Raw genomic sequence first — 12,319 nt, 5'->3', positions numbered from 1 at the left:
CTTGGGCATGTATTGCACGTAGCACTGCTGAAATAAATCAGCAAAGCTTTTGAAATATACCATAACATATGCAAAGATAGCTAAATACTTTTTGTGAAACCAACTAGAAAGGGTATTTGTTACCAAAAGTTCTTCCTTACCTAGAACTTCAACAAATCAGTAAGGACTATTTTGAGATGAAAATTGGCTTTCAACCATGCCTGGCTTGCAATGCAATCCTACGTATAACTCAATAAGGAAAGTTGCTTATGACAGGTTTGACTTTTCTACTCCGGGCCAGAGTTCACACAGTGCAAAGGCTTCTCTTAAAATGGAGGGCAGTTCAGCTTATTGTTGTAATGCAGCATGAACTAAGAATCAGAGACAGCTCACAAAATTTTGCACTTCCCAGGATTCCTGAGCAGTTTGGGTAAACGGACTCAGCGGTGCAGTCTGTAAAATGAGGCTAGTAGAAAAACACCTTTGTAAAGACCCCGTGTTAGGGATGTTCGCCTTTCTGTGGGATGCTAGGTGTGAACAGAGTGCCGGCTGCTCCTTGCTAGCTCACTGCGCGCTCACATGGTAGGCCGCTCTCCCCTTTCACGAGCAAACATCCAGAGGGGCAGTTCCCGTGGAGAAGCTGACACGGCAATTCCCTGCACCGGTGGGTTAGCACGCCCATGTCCCTGAAGGACCTCGACGAGAAGAGGTATGAAACAGCAAGGCATTACTTCAAACCAGCAGTACTCCCTTATTCTCAGTATTTACGCTTAACTCGGTGCTCCAATAGGAAATGAAAGCAACAATCCTCTCATATGGTGGGTTTGCGGTATTCACTTTTTTATATCCGCTATTTAAAAGACCCTTTTCATGCCAATCAGGCATTTTGCCATACACTGCTGGCACAGGAGTGCTTTTCACGTAAGAAGTTTGGTTCTAGTTCCGATGTTATTGAGCTCCTTAGAAATGCTGGTCAGATTAGCACAAGCACTGCCGGCTCACCTGAACTGTAGGCACTGGGCAAGTTTTAAACACAGGGGTGCTGCTGGAAATTATTTAGCTACCAAGTTCTGTGAAGTCTTCATGCCATGAAGAGACCGAGCTGCTGGGAACTTGATCCAGATAGCAGCCTTCAGGTACTAACATAATAAACAACTTCCACCACGACAACTGGCACAAAAATATGGCAAGAGCGTGCGTCTCCTCTGAGATGTTTTGGTATCTCCAGACAACTTCTAACTGCTTTAATGGATCTTAATTTATTCCACAGGGGAAGCTCTAACTCTTCCAGTCACTAACAAGCCTAGTGCAACATGTACATAAATGAACAATAACATGAAGAAATTTTTTAAAAATGTAAATTGTGATGTGGCACGTTCATCAGCTTACAGAGGTAGACCTTGCTCTCCATGTTTTAACCAATACACGTGCAAAGTACTGCAAATTTAAATCAGCTTTTTTCAACCCTATTCAAAACCTGCATGTAAAGCAGGCTAAACAAGCAGAGCATTGCCTGCTCTGTGTAAACTACAAGAAATAGTACAATTTCTTTTGGTAACAGCTTTATATTAAGCTTTAGAGCAGGAATCTTAACAGCCAGTCTCACCCCTGAGGCTAATTAGATGCCGTACCTCACTGAAGAAGTCTCACGACCCCACCACTCACCACCTTTCACCAAATAACGTGCTCTCAACCTTTCCTGAAGAATCACAATCAGAATCTGAGATGGGTTGAGAGGTTCTCCTCATCTCTATCTTCATTTATTTTCAATCCTTAATTTTAACAAATAGATTTGTTCACATTTTAGGAACTCCGAATAATTAGGTACAGATGAAGAAACAGGAAAGACTGTATGGTCCAGCCTTCTGCAAAATGAATACAGCAAGGAATGCTGCTGCTAATTTTTATTAGGTATGTTTTTAAACTCTGCTAGCTGACAGCTGGAGCGTTGTTCACAGGCAAAAAAAGGAGGACCCACATTTTGTTTTACGTTGCAGGCAGTTACAGGAGTACTTCACACCTGCCAGTTTGCATCTGCCTAGCTATTCAGTATTTTCTTCCGAATTAGTCCCACACGGTACTCTCCCCATCAGCTTACACGGCCTATGGCAAAACTCAGCAACATCAGCTATTTTTGTACGGAATAAGCCATAGGTGATTGTGGAGCGGGAAAGCTAGAGTATATTGTATTTCACGATGCTGCGGAATGCTTACAGTGCTTTGACAGCTGTTCACAGAGGCACAGTCATGAGCCTCAATTTTGCCTCTACCCATCCCGTCAGCATTTACTCTTATTATGAAGAAACATGGTAGTGATTATTCTATTATGCTGTACACGGCTATAACCCTAGGGCAATTCAGGAGCTTAAACCGTGATGTATGCGGTGGCTTCCTTGGCAGTCGAGTACTTTGCAACTAGTGCAACGCGATACCAGTGCTCTGTCACCCAGTTCAGCTTCTTTTTGGAAGCCTCTAATTCTGCAGTAATTTTCTTTGGTCATCTCCTTAGGTCAGAGTAAAGGGGCTTTCTTATCCTTAATCTGACCTCTGAAAAAGTATAAGCATAAAATTAATGACTGTGTGCTGTGTCTTTTTTTTTTACTTTTTCAAAATAAGAGGTTTCTCCAGGAATGCTGAATCTTCTTAATTTCCCTAATGAAAGATGACCTACACAGCATCAGTTATTTAAAAAAAAAAAAAAAAAGCAAGCTAATGTCCAAAAAAAACCCCCTAAGAATGAATTTGAGACGATGTCCTTCAGTAGCTTCTACTTACGGACTTTCTACAAAAACTTTGTTTAAAATGCAAGCATGTTCTAAACATACACAAAAGCCCATTGTGATATGCAGCAAAGGTCTCACTATGACTGGACATTTCCATTCCTCTCTGTTAAAAGATGAAAAAGATGTACTTCTAATACCACAGAGAGCTTAAAAGAACATCAGAACATTTAAAAAGGCACCAGCTTTGTTTAGTCATTTAAAAAGGCACCAGTCATATTTTATTTAGTTATATTATCCTTTATTATTTTACAATATATTTCAAAAACTTTTACAGATGCCTTAAACTGTTCTACAAGAGCTGCAATACTGTCATAAAAGCACACCTACAGACCGAGTGCACAAACAAACTGTAATACCTACTGGTATCGAACCATTAATATCCAAAGGGTGTAGTCTTTTAGTAAATAGATGTGCAGTAATGCAAATGCAAACAGATGTTAATGCAGAAAAATAAAACTCTGCATTCATGGCTATAGAACAGAGGACTCTTCAAACACATTTGGTACTGTAACATTCTAGACAGCAATATGAGTAGTATTACATATTTAAAGCAATACATGCCCTGAAAAGCCTGTATTTTCAATCTGTGCGTGTAGTAAACCTGAATCAAAAATAAACTAGATATATTAAAAAACATGAGACATCTAGTCTGCCAACAAGCTTTTGTTTCTTTTTTTTATCCTAGAATGACAATTAACTTGGGTGGGTGAACTCTGACCTGCATTATTATTTTACATTATCATTTCCTCAGCATGTAGTATTATTATTTTTATGGCAGCCTGTGAATTTTTTTTTTTTATTCCTTGTGCATAGGCACGGGGGAATAACTTTGATGCATTAATTTTTTTTCTGAGTCTCCAAATGGTAAATATAATTAATATTATAGCAAATACATTACCACAAAAAAGCATTGTATAATGAGGTTTATAACATTATTTAAAGTTCTCAGCTGCAACAAAGCAGTGGCACTGCAGTTTTCAAGCACTGTGTATTGAATCCTCTCAGGCACACAGTGTTTACTAACAGCTCAGATATGTATTATTTTCTACCTACAGAAGTTTTGCTTTCATTACCACTTTTGGTCACAGAAATTACCAATACATCTTTAAACCTATACTGTCTGTAAGTAACAAGGTAAAGCCAATTGTTTGCATATGTATCCAAGCTGATGTACTTTCACGGGAGTCTCATGAAAGACATTAGGAGGGAACAGTAATTATATATCAGATTTGTTAGGTAAAAAAAATGAAAAGGGTTAAAGTCAAAATTTATGAGTGTGGCACTGTGGCAAAAGAGGCATTCAGTTCTGCTTTATTCTTCAAGTTTAAAGTTTCAGTTACCATTAAATATTTGCTAACAGCAAACACCATTTCTTAACCAAATACAGTCTACATCCCTCTATTCTCTGCAGACAGAGCTGCAACGGGTCACCGCTACATTAGACCACAGCATTTTTTGCTGCAGCCTTCCCAGCTAGCCTAACAGCAGTGGTATGTATTAGTTATATACATCAGTCACACCCATCATTACAAATATGTTTAGTTTATTTACTGTACAATGTATGTATACATATTTGTGTTTATTCAATCCCTTATTTCTTAATCTCAAGCACTCCAATGGTTAAGGGCAGGCTGGAAAAAAAAATCAATATACATAAAAGGGTTATAAATTTCAAGTCTGTAGTGATTCTAGTTTAACAGCAAAAGGGGAATGTCGTGCTCATGCTGTGAACATGGTTGGCAAAAATAAAGGCAAAAAAAGAGGCAGACTATATTTTTCTCTGGAGTCAAAATCTAGAAAATGAAACAAAATACTGTTAGTCCAAAGGGATGCAGAAATAAAAAGGGCATTTCATTTAATGCACAACTAGAGCTATTAAGAATTTTCTTTCACAGAGGCCCTGAGACTTGAGTTAAATGGATTCTCCCTATGATGTGTTTCATGTGAAGTCAAACTTAAAGCTCTATACGCATAAACATTTGGTATATAACAGTGGACCCATTTTTAAAAAGTGAAGCAATAAAATCTACATGAAAAACAAATGAAAGAACAATTTGATTGGAGGCCTCTGTCCTTCGACCCCTGCCCTATCAGGTTAAACGTCCAATAAAATGTAAAATGCAGCATACATTTGCTTCATCTAAAATTTCTGTGATGATTTATTGCAAATTGCACTTGGCAGTTCACCACACCAATGGAAAACTGGCCCCCCTGTTGGTTCATTCACACAGTCTTTTAACACCAAATACAAGTCACCAGTAGAAAGATCTCGATAGAAAGTTTGCTGCCGTGCTGAGCCAGCTTGCTGCACCTTCTGGGTGTGACCCAACACGAGACACTGCTTTGTCCTGTTCCTTAGTAGGGCTTTCATCTTCTGGTAAATATTCAGGTAGATCTGTATTCTGCTCTACTTCCACTGGAGTATCTTGGAATGGAACTAGCATCTGATAAAATACAACAGATTAAAATTATGTCAAATGTTGTAACTTAAAAGAATGAATTGAAGTTACACATATATACACATTCAGGATGACAGGCATGCATGTTTGAGACTCCTCTCCATCCCCCTATACAGCGAGAATATAAATGGAACCTACTATGTGTCTGGAATCTACTATACTTAGAAGACACACAAGAAAAGCTTTGGCTTAACATAGAAAAAAAAAAATCAAATAAATAAAGACATAGCCCTTTTACTGTAGTTGTGAAATAAAAACACTTCAGCAACTGCAGCCAAAAAAAAAAAAAAAAAGGTTCACGGTGATCCTTTTCATATCATTAAGGAGAGAAACAATTACAATATTTTTGTCCTCCTTCTGAACAATAAGTTCTGTAAAACTGTTCTATGGATACATGTCCTGACATAGGATACCCTTTATTCTCCTTGTACTGTATATGTAGCATTCCCACTTACAAAATTTTGCCTGGCATCAGATGTTATAGGCACAGAGGTGCTGGTATTAAAGATACAGCCGAGCTAAAACAACCGGTATTTAGAAAGATATGTATCCTACCTCCTCACCACTTTCACTTTTCACAACTTGCTGTGCCTTCATAACTTTGGTTGATGCTATCGCCGTTGCCAATGCCTGCAAGAACACAGGAAAAAAAACCAAGAGCTTAGTGTGACAGAATGCAATAATGGGAGGTTCTGGAGGGTTATTGAGCACTTACCTCTGCTTTTAAGTCTGAGCGAATTCGGACCACGCACCTTTGAACAGCCATTTGAAAGGTAAAACTAATAACACCTTTAATTTTCAACAAGGCTTCTTCACAAAGATTCCTTCGAGACTAAAAAACAAACAAAACCCCCACAACTAAAGTACTTGCATAACATAACATGTGAAAATGCTAACAAATTAATTGTTAAGGAATTCCTGTATGTCTGAGGGCAAGTGGTTATCAACAGCATTTTTGTAAAAGAAAAACTAAGACTTACATTTTAGTGCACAAATACTAGACTCTCTGGCCACAAAAAAAAAAAAAGGAAAAGAAAAGAAAAAAAAATTGCTTACACTTTAGAAATCAAAGAAGGATGGAATCAACTGTAAATAATTAGAGAAAAGTGCTGAAAAGCAAAGAATGTTTTTCTTCATATGATCAGCTAAACAGTCCCCTCTGGTTAAGTTCTGATTGACTGAAGTGCTCATTGATGAGTAGTTAGTGTTCAAGTTGCTATTTATCAGACACCTTGCCTCCATACTGACTGAATGCATCAAAGCAGCTGTTGTATCTTTCAGCTGCTTCATCTGTGGCAGCTCATGAACATCACTGCACAGCATAAGCTTAATTCTTATTTCAAAGGGAAAATATTTGGTTGATAACCCACAGAATGTTATGTTTAAAGCAAATGACATCACCTACTGTGCTGTAACATTACATTGACCTGTACTAGATGCATCTGTGCTACATTATCTTAGAATGTTCTATTGGGTTTTTTTTTCCTTTTAATATTTGCACAAGATGGTTGTAACAAAAAGGATTAAAATATACTTGGAGAGACTGCTAGCACAGAAGGGGAAAAAAGAAAAGGTAACACTGTACCGGAAATAAATTGACCTTACGCAGGTTCAGAATAATGATGTATTTAACTTTTACTGCAAGTTTCTGCAAGGTTTTAAATAGTAAGCTGTTTCAAAGCATATTTATATTAGTTATAAAATAATTACTGGTCAGTACTTGGGACAGTTTCATGTACAACAAGTACATTAAATCCTTTTAATACCTGGAAGAACTAACTGAAGCAGGTTTTTTTTAGCAGTTTAGCATATATATTGAAACAATTCATTTGTGTAAGTTTATGTATTGAAATAATTAATATTTTTGACAGTTAAAAAAATAACATTGCTGGATAGGCTACATTTCTCATACACAGGAAATATTTGATGCAAAGGTGATAGGCTGCCTTGCATAAGTGAAAGTCAAAACTACTTTTGGATACAAGAAGCAACATATTTGCAGCCTGTTAGCCTAAGTAAATAATTTATGCTTACATGGGTGTATAGCAATTCTGTGACAGAATTTGACTTGCTACTCTGAGATCCCAGGTTAAGTCACAAGCACCTCAGTTTAATTCAAAATGAGGCTTTCAGTGATCAGATAACTGGTGAATCACTCCTTAAAGACAAAACTTACCAAGGTCCGTAAAAAGCTGGAAGCTTGGCAGCCACTGGCCTTGCTGCACAAACGTCTTTTGCAAAGTATGTCTAACTACGGCAATTAGGCACAAACCCCAGCAATGCACATCTAGACATCTTTCTGCATGGTACTTCTGAAGCGTGGGTATGGGGTAGGACAGGTACAGGGTAGGACAGGTGAAATTTAGGTTATTTTCTTGCACACCTTGTAGTCTAGTAAGTAGTCCTGCTAGACTACTGAACACTGATTACCATACCCTAATAAATACTACTAAAATGTACTGCTTCATTTTTCATTTTGTTTTTTAAAGCTTATCATCAAATTTGATACTCAGATCTTAAAATAAAAACATCTGACCCCACACTAAACAACAACCGACCTTTCCCCTCCCTTCCTGAAATAATCAATATCTACTATTTGAGGTTTCAAAATCCACAAGCATTTGTAGGATTTGCAGTCATTCCTAAGAGCAGCTTCTTGTTTCAAATCTAAATGACAAAACACAGGCAAACTGAGAACACAGCATTTATAACCCTGTGTTTACTTATTATGCCTTTTACCACTCATATGTGCCACCTAATATTCTTTGCTAGTTAAGTTGGGAACAAACTGTTGAATGGAACTAAGCCGCTTTTATTGTTCACATCCTTCATCATTCTCCCAGTCCCAACTTATCCTGACATTTAAAACAGCATTATAGGGATGTTTAACTGCTGGGTGGGTATCTGGACTATCACTTACATTTCTTTAATCATCTGATGAAATACAGAGCTACGTACACTAGCCACCTTCAGCCAGCACACAGTCAGATTTTTCTTTTCTTCAACAATGAGCTAAGAAAACATGCTGGCGTGTTCTAGGCAACTACAGAAGCCTGCAGTTTTGTTCTCTGGAGCCGAGTATCTAAATATCCTACACTTTTTCAGAATAACTTTGCCTCAGCATTTAAGAGAGAAGCTCCACAAATCTCGCTAAATTCCATTTGTCGAAGAACACAAAGAAACACTTTTAAGATAGAATCAGACTATAGCCAGAATATCTAAACTCACAAAGTAGAACTGGATTAAATTTCTTGCTTGGAGATACCTGTGAACAAACAAATCAACTACAAGCTTAAAAACAAAATAGAACAAATTTAACAGGAGACAACCGATTGGACTGAATTAAAAAAACCCTTCAGAGTACCAAAGCCAATGGTGTTGACAAAGCACTGCCTTTCTAGACAGAGCAAGTGCTGGAAGGACAAAACTGTAAAAAATATTTACTTTGTATAAAGTGAGCTAGAGCAGCATGTTATTTCTAAAGGAATTAACTATGGTCTTATGAAAACAGTACGACGGGTATGCTGTTGATAAACTGGGCCTGCGGACACGCTTACTTGGCAAAATGTAAAGCAACAAAGCAAAGGATCAGGTTTGATCATTTAAAATGGGTACAAAACTGAAGATACAGAGTCCGGAGGGCACTTGTGGATAACATGCTTAAACAGTCTACATGCTGTTTGGCAGCCGTAAAAAGGCAAACATGGCCCTGGGGTGTTATCTACAGGGGTACGGTAGATAAATCCGTAGAAGTTATTCTGACATTACATAAAGACTCCGTGAGACCTCATTAACTCAAATGCCATTCTGGTCACTACAGTAGAAAAGATCTCACAGACAATGAAAAGATGTAGCAAAACCAGCTCAAAGAAAATACAGCATTTCTAAATTAAGAATAAAAATAATAAAAAAAAGCCCCCCTCCGGGGGAGGGGGGAAAAAAAAAAAAAAAAAAAAAACCCACCAGTGTCTGAAATCTCTCATAACTAAAAGGAAACTTTTTTTTAGTTTCACACACCAATACAACCACAAGATATCCTTAAGTGAACCTGCTGAAGGTACCTTATTTATTCCATTCTTTCTTGAAAAAGGAAAGAAAATTAGGAGAGGTGGAAACGGAATGGAAACAGAACAGTTTTTTTAGAGTAATTAGAAAGCCATCAAGGAAACTGCCTTAAAACATCTTCTTTAGATATTCTGAGTAAGCTCAATTTATGCAAGATTTTATACATATCTTGTGATTCAAAATACGATTCACAGAAATTGCTGACAACTGATGATGCCACACAAGTAGCCTGAATACATTATTTTTGTGGGCAAAATACATCTCCGTACAGCATGCCTTATTTACATAAATGCTGAAGGTTTCCTTACCGAATCATCAAGGCCATCTATATGCAAAACCACTGTCTTGGCACGCTTATTTGTGCTGCCGAGGAAAAACTGTGCTTTCCGTCGACGATAATTCATCTCATTCACATTGTCCATGTCTGACATGTTGGAAGACTGAAGGATATCATAGACTTCAGAAGCTAAAAGTTTAGTCTCTCCCGGCGTAGTGGTCCTTAAAGAAAAAAGGGATTAAGATTTGTAAATATTTGTTTTTACATTAGTACTCCAAACAGCTGCTGATTACATCCTTGCAACTGGAATACTCCACGTGCTACAGAAATGCAATTATACAGTCAATACATAGCAAAAATTTTAAAATGGGAGAGAAGAAATCAGGTAAAACTATTCCTTTCCCATACTCCAATGTTTATGTCAATCTGTTAATTCTAATATCATTATAAACAAGTCTGTGTTCTCAAACAACACAAATGCAGTTTACATCAGTTTGACAACTCCAAACAAAACATGGTAGTAGATGCTCAGTACACCGCTGTTACTTTGTGTTGAGCTTTTTTATTTTTTAAACAAAAGATCTCAAACTGTCTTGTGATACATTTCATTTCCCACTTTCCTTGTTACATAATAAAAATAATTTCTCCGTAGAACTGTAATCTTTCCAAATGTTTTCTTCTCTAAAGCTACTCAGCATCAACAGCAAAACAGAATCCCAGATTTTCTTAAAGAATCCAAAGGTTATTTCTGATTAGACTAAAATTTATGGTATGAACTGTGATAGCATTTTTTTAGATAGAAAAAAATGTAGATAATAGACTGAACATATATTAACTTCTTATGATTAATTAAAACTAATTTTAATAAGGTACTAATATAAATCTGTTGTCCAAATTCAGCCCTGTTTTAATTATGCCAGTGATTTAAAGCTATGTGCAGAAACAAAATTATTACCGCATCAACTTGCAATTAATCTTATCATGATGAATGACAGCTTTGCTTTGTTTAGCAAACACTAAGTAAGTAACAAGTAAATTTAGGTTTTTTTCTTTTTCCATTTGACTTCCTTAATGACCGTACATTAAACACATTTTCCATCCTATCATATGGACAAGAAAGAATGCTGAAGCAAGCATGTTAGGAGTTCAGCTTGTGGGGGGGTCCCAGCTATGTGCTGGGGTCTGCACGAGCGCTTTTTTTTTTTTTTTTTTTTAAATTTTCTGTGCCTTGTTTTGAACAGCACCCGTTTGGAGAGAAAAACGTGAGTTCTTGTGATCATTAGTACACTGATAGCATTCAAAGAAAAAAAGAAAAAAGGGGACAAAAAAAAAGGGGTAATAAGCAAACAACCAAGACCTAAAATAGCAAAGCATTTCAGCATATGTTCAATTTTAAATACATGCTTACATTCTGCTTTCTTACAGCGAAAAAAACGCTTATGTTAATTCACAGAAACAAGTGCTGGGAACTCACAAAGATTTCAACTTCAACCTTCCATAATTTATTAAAGTAATAGAACAGATGATAAAGCCGTGCAAACTGATGTCTTGAGGTAGTAATAAATTAGCTTGTGCAAAAGTGACATCTTATCAAGATACTAAGAAATTTACCCACCCGTTAGTTTTGGCAAATTCTTTCAACAACAACAAAAATCCTGTCCGTATCAAGTGATTTACAACAGAGGCCTTTTTTTTTTTGTAAGTTTAAATACAGTTAACTAAGCACACTATTGAAAATGTCACTATCACACCTACAGCACCCACTATGCTGTTGGTAAGAGTTTTTGCTCAAATACAATTGTACTATTGCATCTCAGAGTTTAAAAAAAAAAAATCAGAAAGAAAATATACTTAATATTAGCCATAATACATATATGCATATATATACATACATTTGCAAAAGAAAGAGAATGTAAAGTTATCAATGTGTCAGCAAATATAAAATATGCAAGTGCCTAAAAGTAAAAATTCAGTGATTTTCATACATGTTTTGTGCTCCCAACATTATAGTTGGCATAGTTCTTGGAAAACTAATGACCTAAGATTAACCATACTATTGAAACAACCTGTTGATTTGAAAACACAAATTTAAATCTGCTCTTATTCAATACAAATATTCTAAGACATTCCTAAAACAAGTCTATACAGGTTAATGTTATGTGTATGCACAAACACTGAAACAAGCTACTCAAATAATTCCCTGTATTTTTCCAAATAGAGGATTACTACTATCTACCACTAAGTTACAGATGATAACTCTAGTTACCAGTCTTACTTTTAAAAAAAAAAATCCCAAACACAAGATTTTAATCTTATATAAAGAGAATCTGTTGCAAAATAAGCAACTGACTGTGTAGTAAGAAGCAGCATGAAACCGAGATACCACAAAGGCAAGAACAATGGATGTCACGTAAGAATATCAGATCACAAAACAATCCCCAATAAAGGTATAACCCAGTTTTATTCTGCAGTAATGCAATACTACACTTTCAGCAACTCGGTTAAAACAAACAAAAAAGATACACAAAATTCCACACAAAGCTTTCTACAATTTTTAGTGTACTGGTAAAATGAGTGAATACAAGTTTTGCATCAATGTGTTACTCTTTCAATCTGTTACTACTTTAAGTAATTTATACAAGAGCTATAAAAAGAATAGAAACCTTAATATCAGCTATAAGGAAAGGAAGAATTTTTTTTTTATTTTTTTTTTTTTTTTTTTATTTTTAATGATGAGGGGGGGGAAACACTGGCAC

At 36.4% G+C, this 12,319-nt stretch overlaps 1 protein-coding gene across 1 annotated transcript in view; it reads right to left on the bottom strand.

Annotated features, from left to right (window-relative positions):
* Nucleotides 1–2,976: 2,976 nt before the first annotated feature.
* The window catches only part of ARMC1 (armadillo repeat containing 1), a 33,006-nt gene continuing 23,663 nt past the window's right edge, over nucleotides 2,977–12,319 (bottom strand). The window contains exons 3-6 of the mRNA XM_009285394.2: nucleotides 9,595–9,784; nucleotides 5,937–6,053; nucleotides 5,777–5,851; nucleotides 2,977–5,206 (exon numbers count right to left, since the gene is read on the bottom strand). Of these exons, the coding sequence (XP_009283669.1) occupies nucleotides 5,015–5,206; nucleotides 5,777–5,851; nucleotides 5,937–6,053; nucleotides 9,595–9,784 (574 nt within the window). The 3' untranslated portion in view covers nucleotides 2,977–5,014. The remainder of the gene's footprint in view (nucleotides 5,207–5,776; nucleotides 5,852–5,936; nucleotides 6,054–9,594; nucleotides 9,785–12,319) is intronic.

This window comes from Aptenodytes forsteri, unplaced genomic scaffold (assembly GCF_000699145.1).
Source record: "Aptenodytes forsteri isolate BGI_AS27 unplaced genomic scaffold, ASM69914v1 Scaffold396, whole genome shotgun sequence".
Taxonomy (NCBI): domain Eukaryota; kingdom Metazoa; phylum Chordata; class Aves; order Sphenisciformes; family Spheniscidae; genus Aptenodytes; species Aptenodytes forsteri.
Note: the sequence above shows the minus strand (reverse complement) of the source record. Positions and strands in the feature narration are given on the sequence as shown.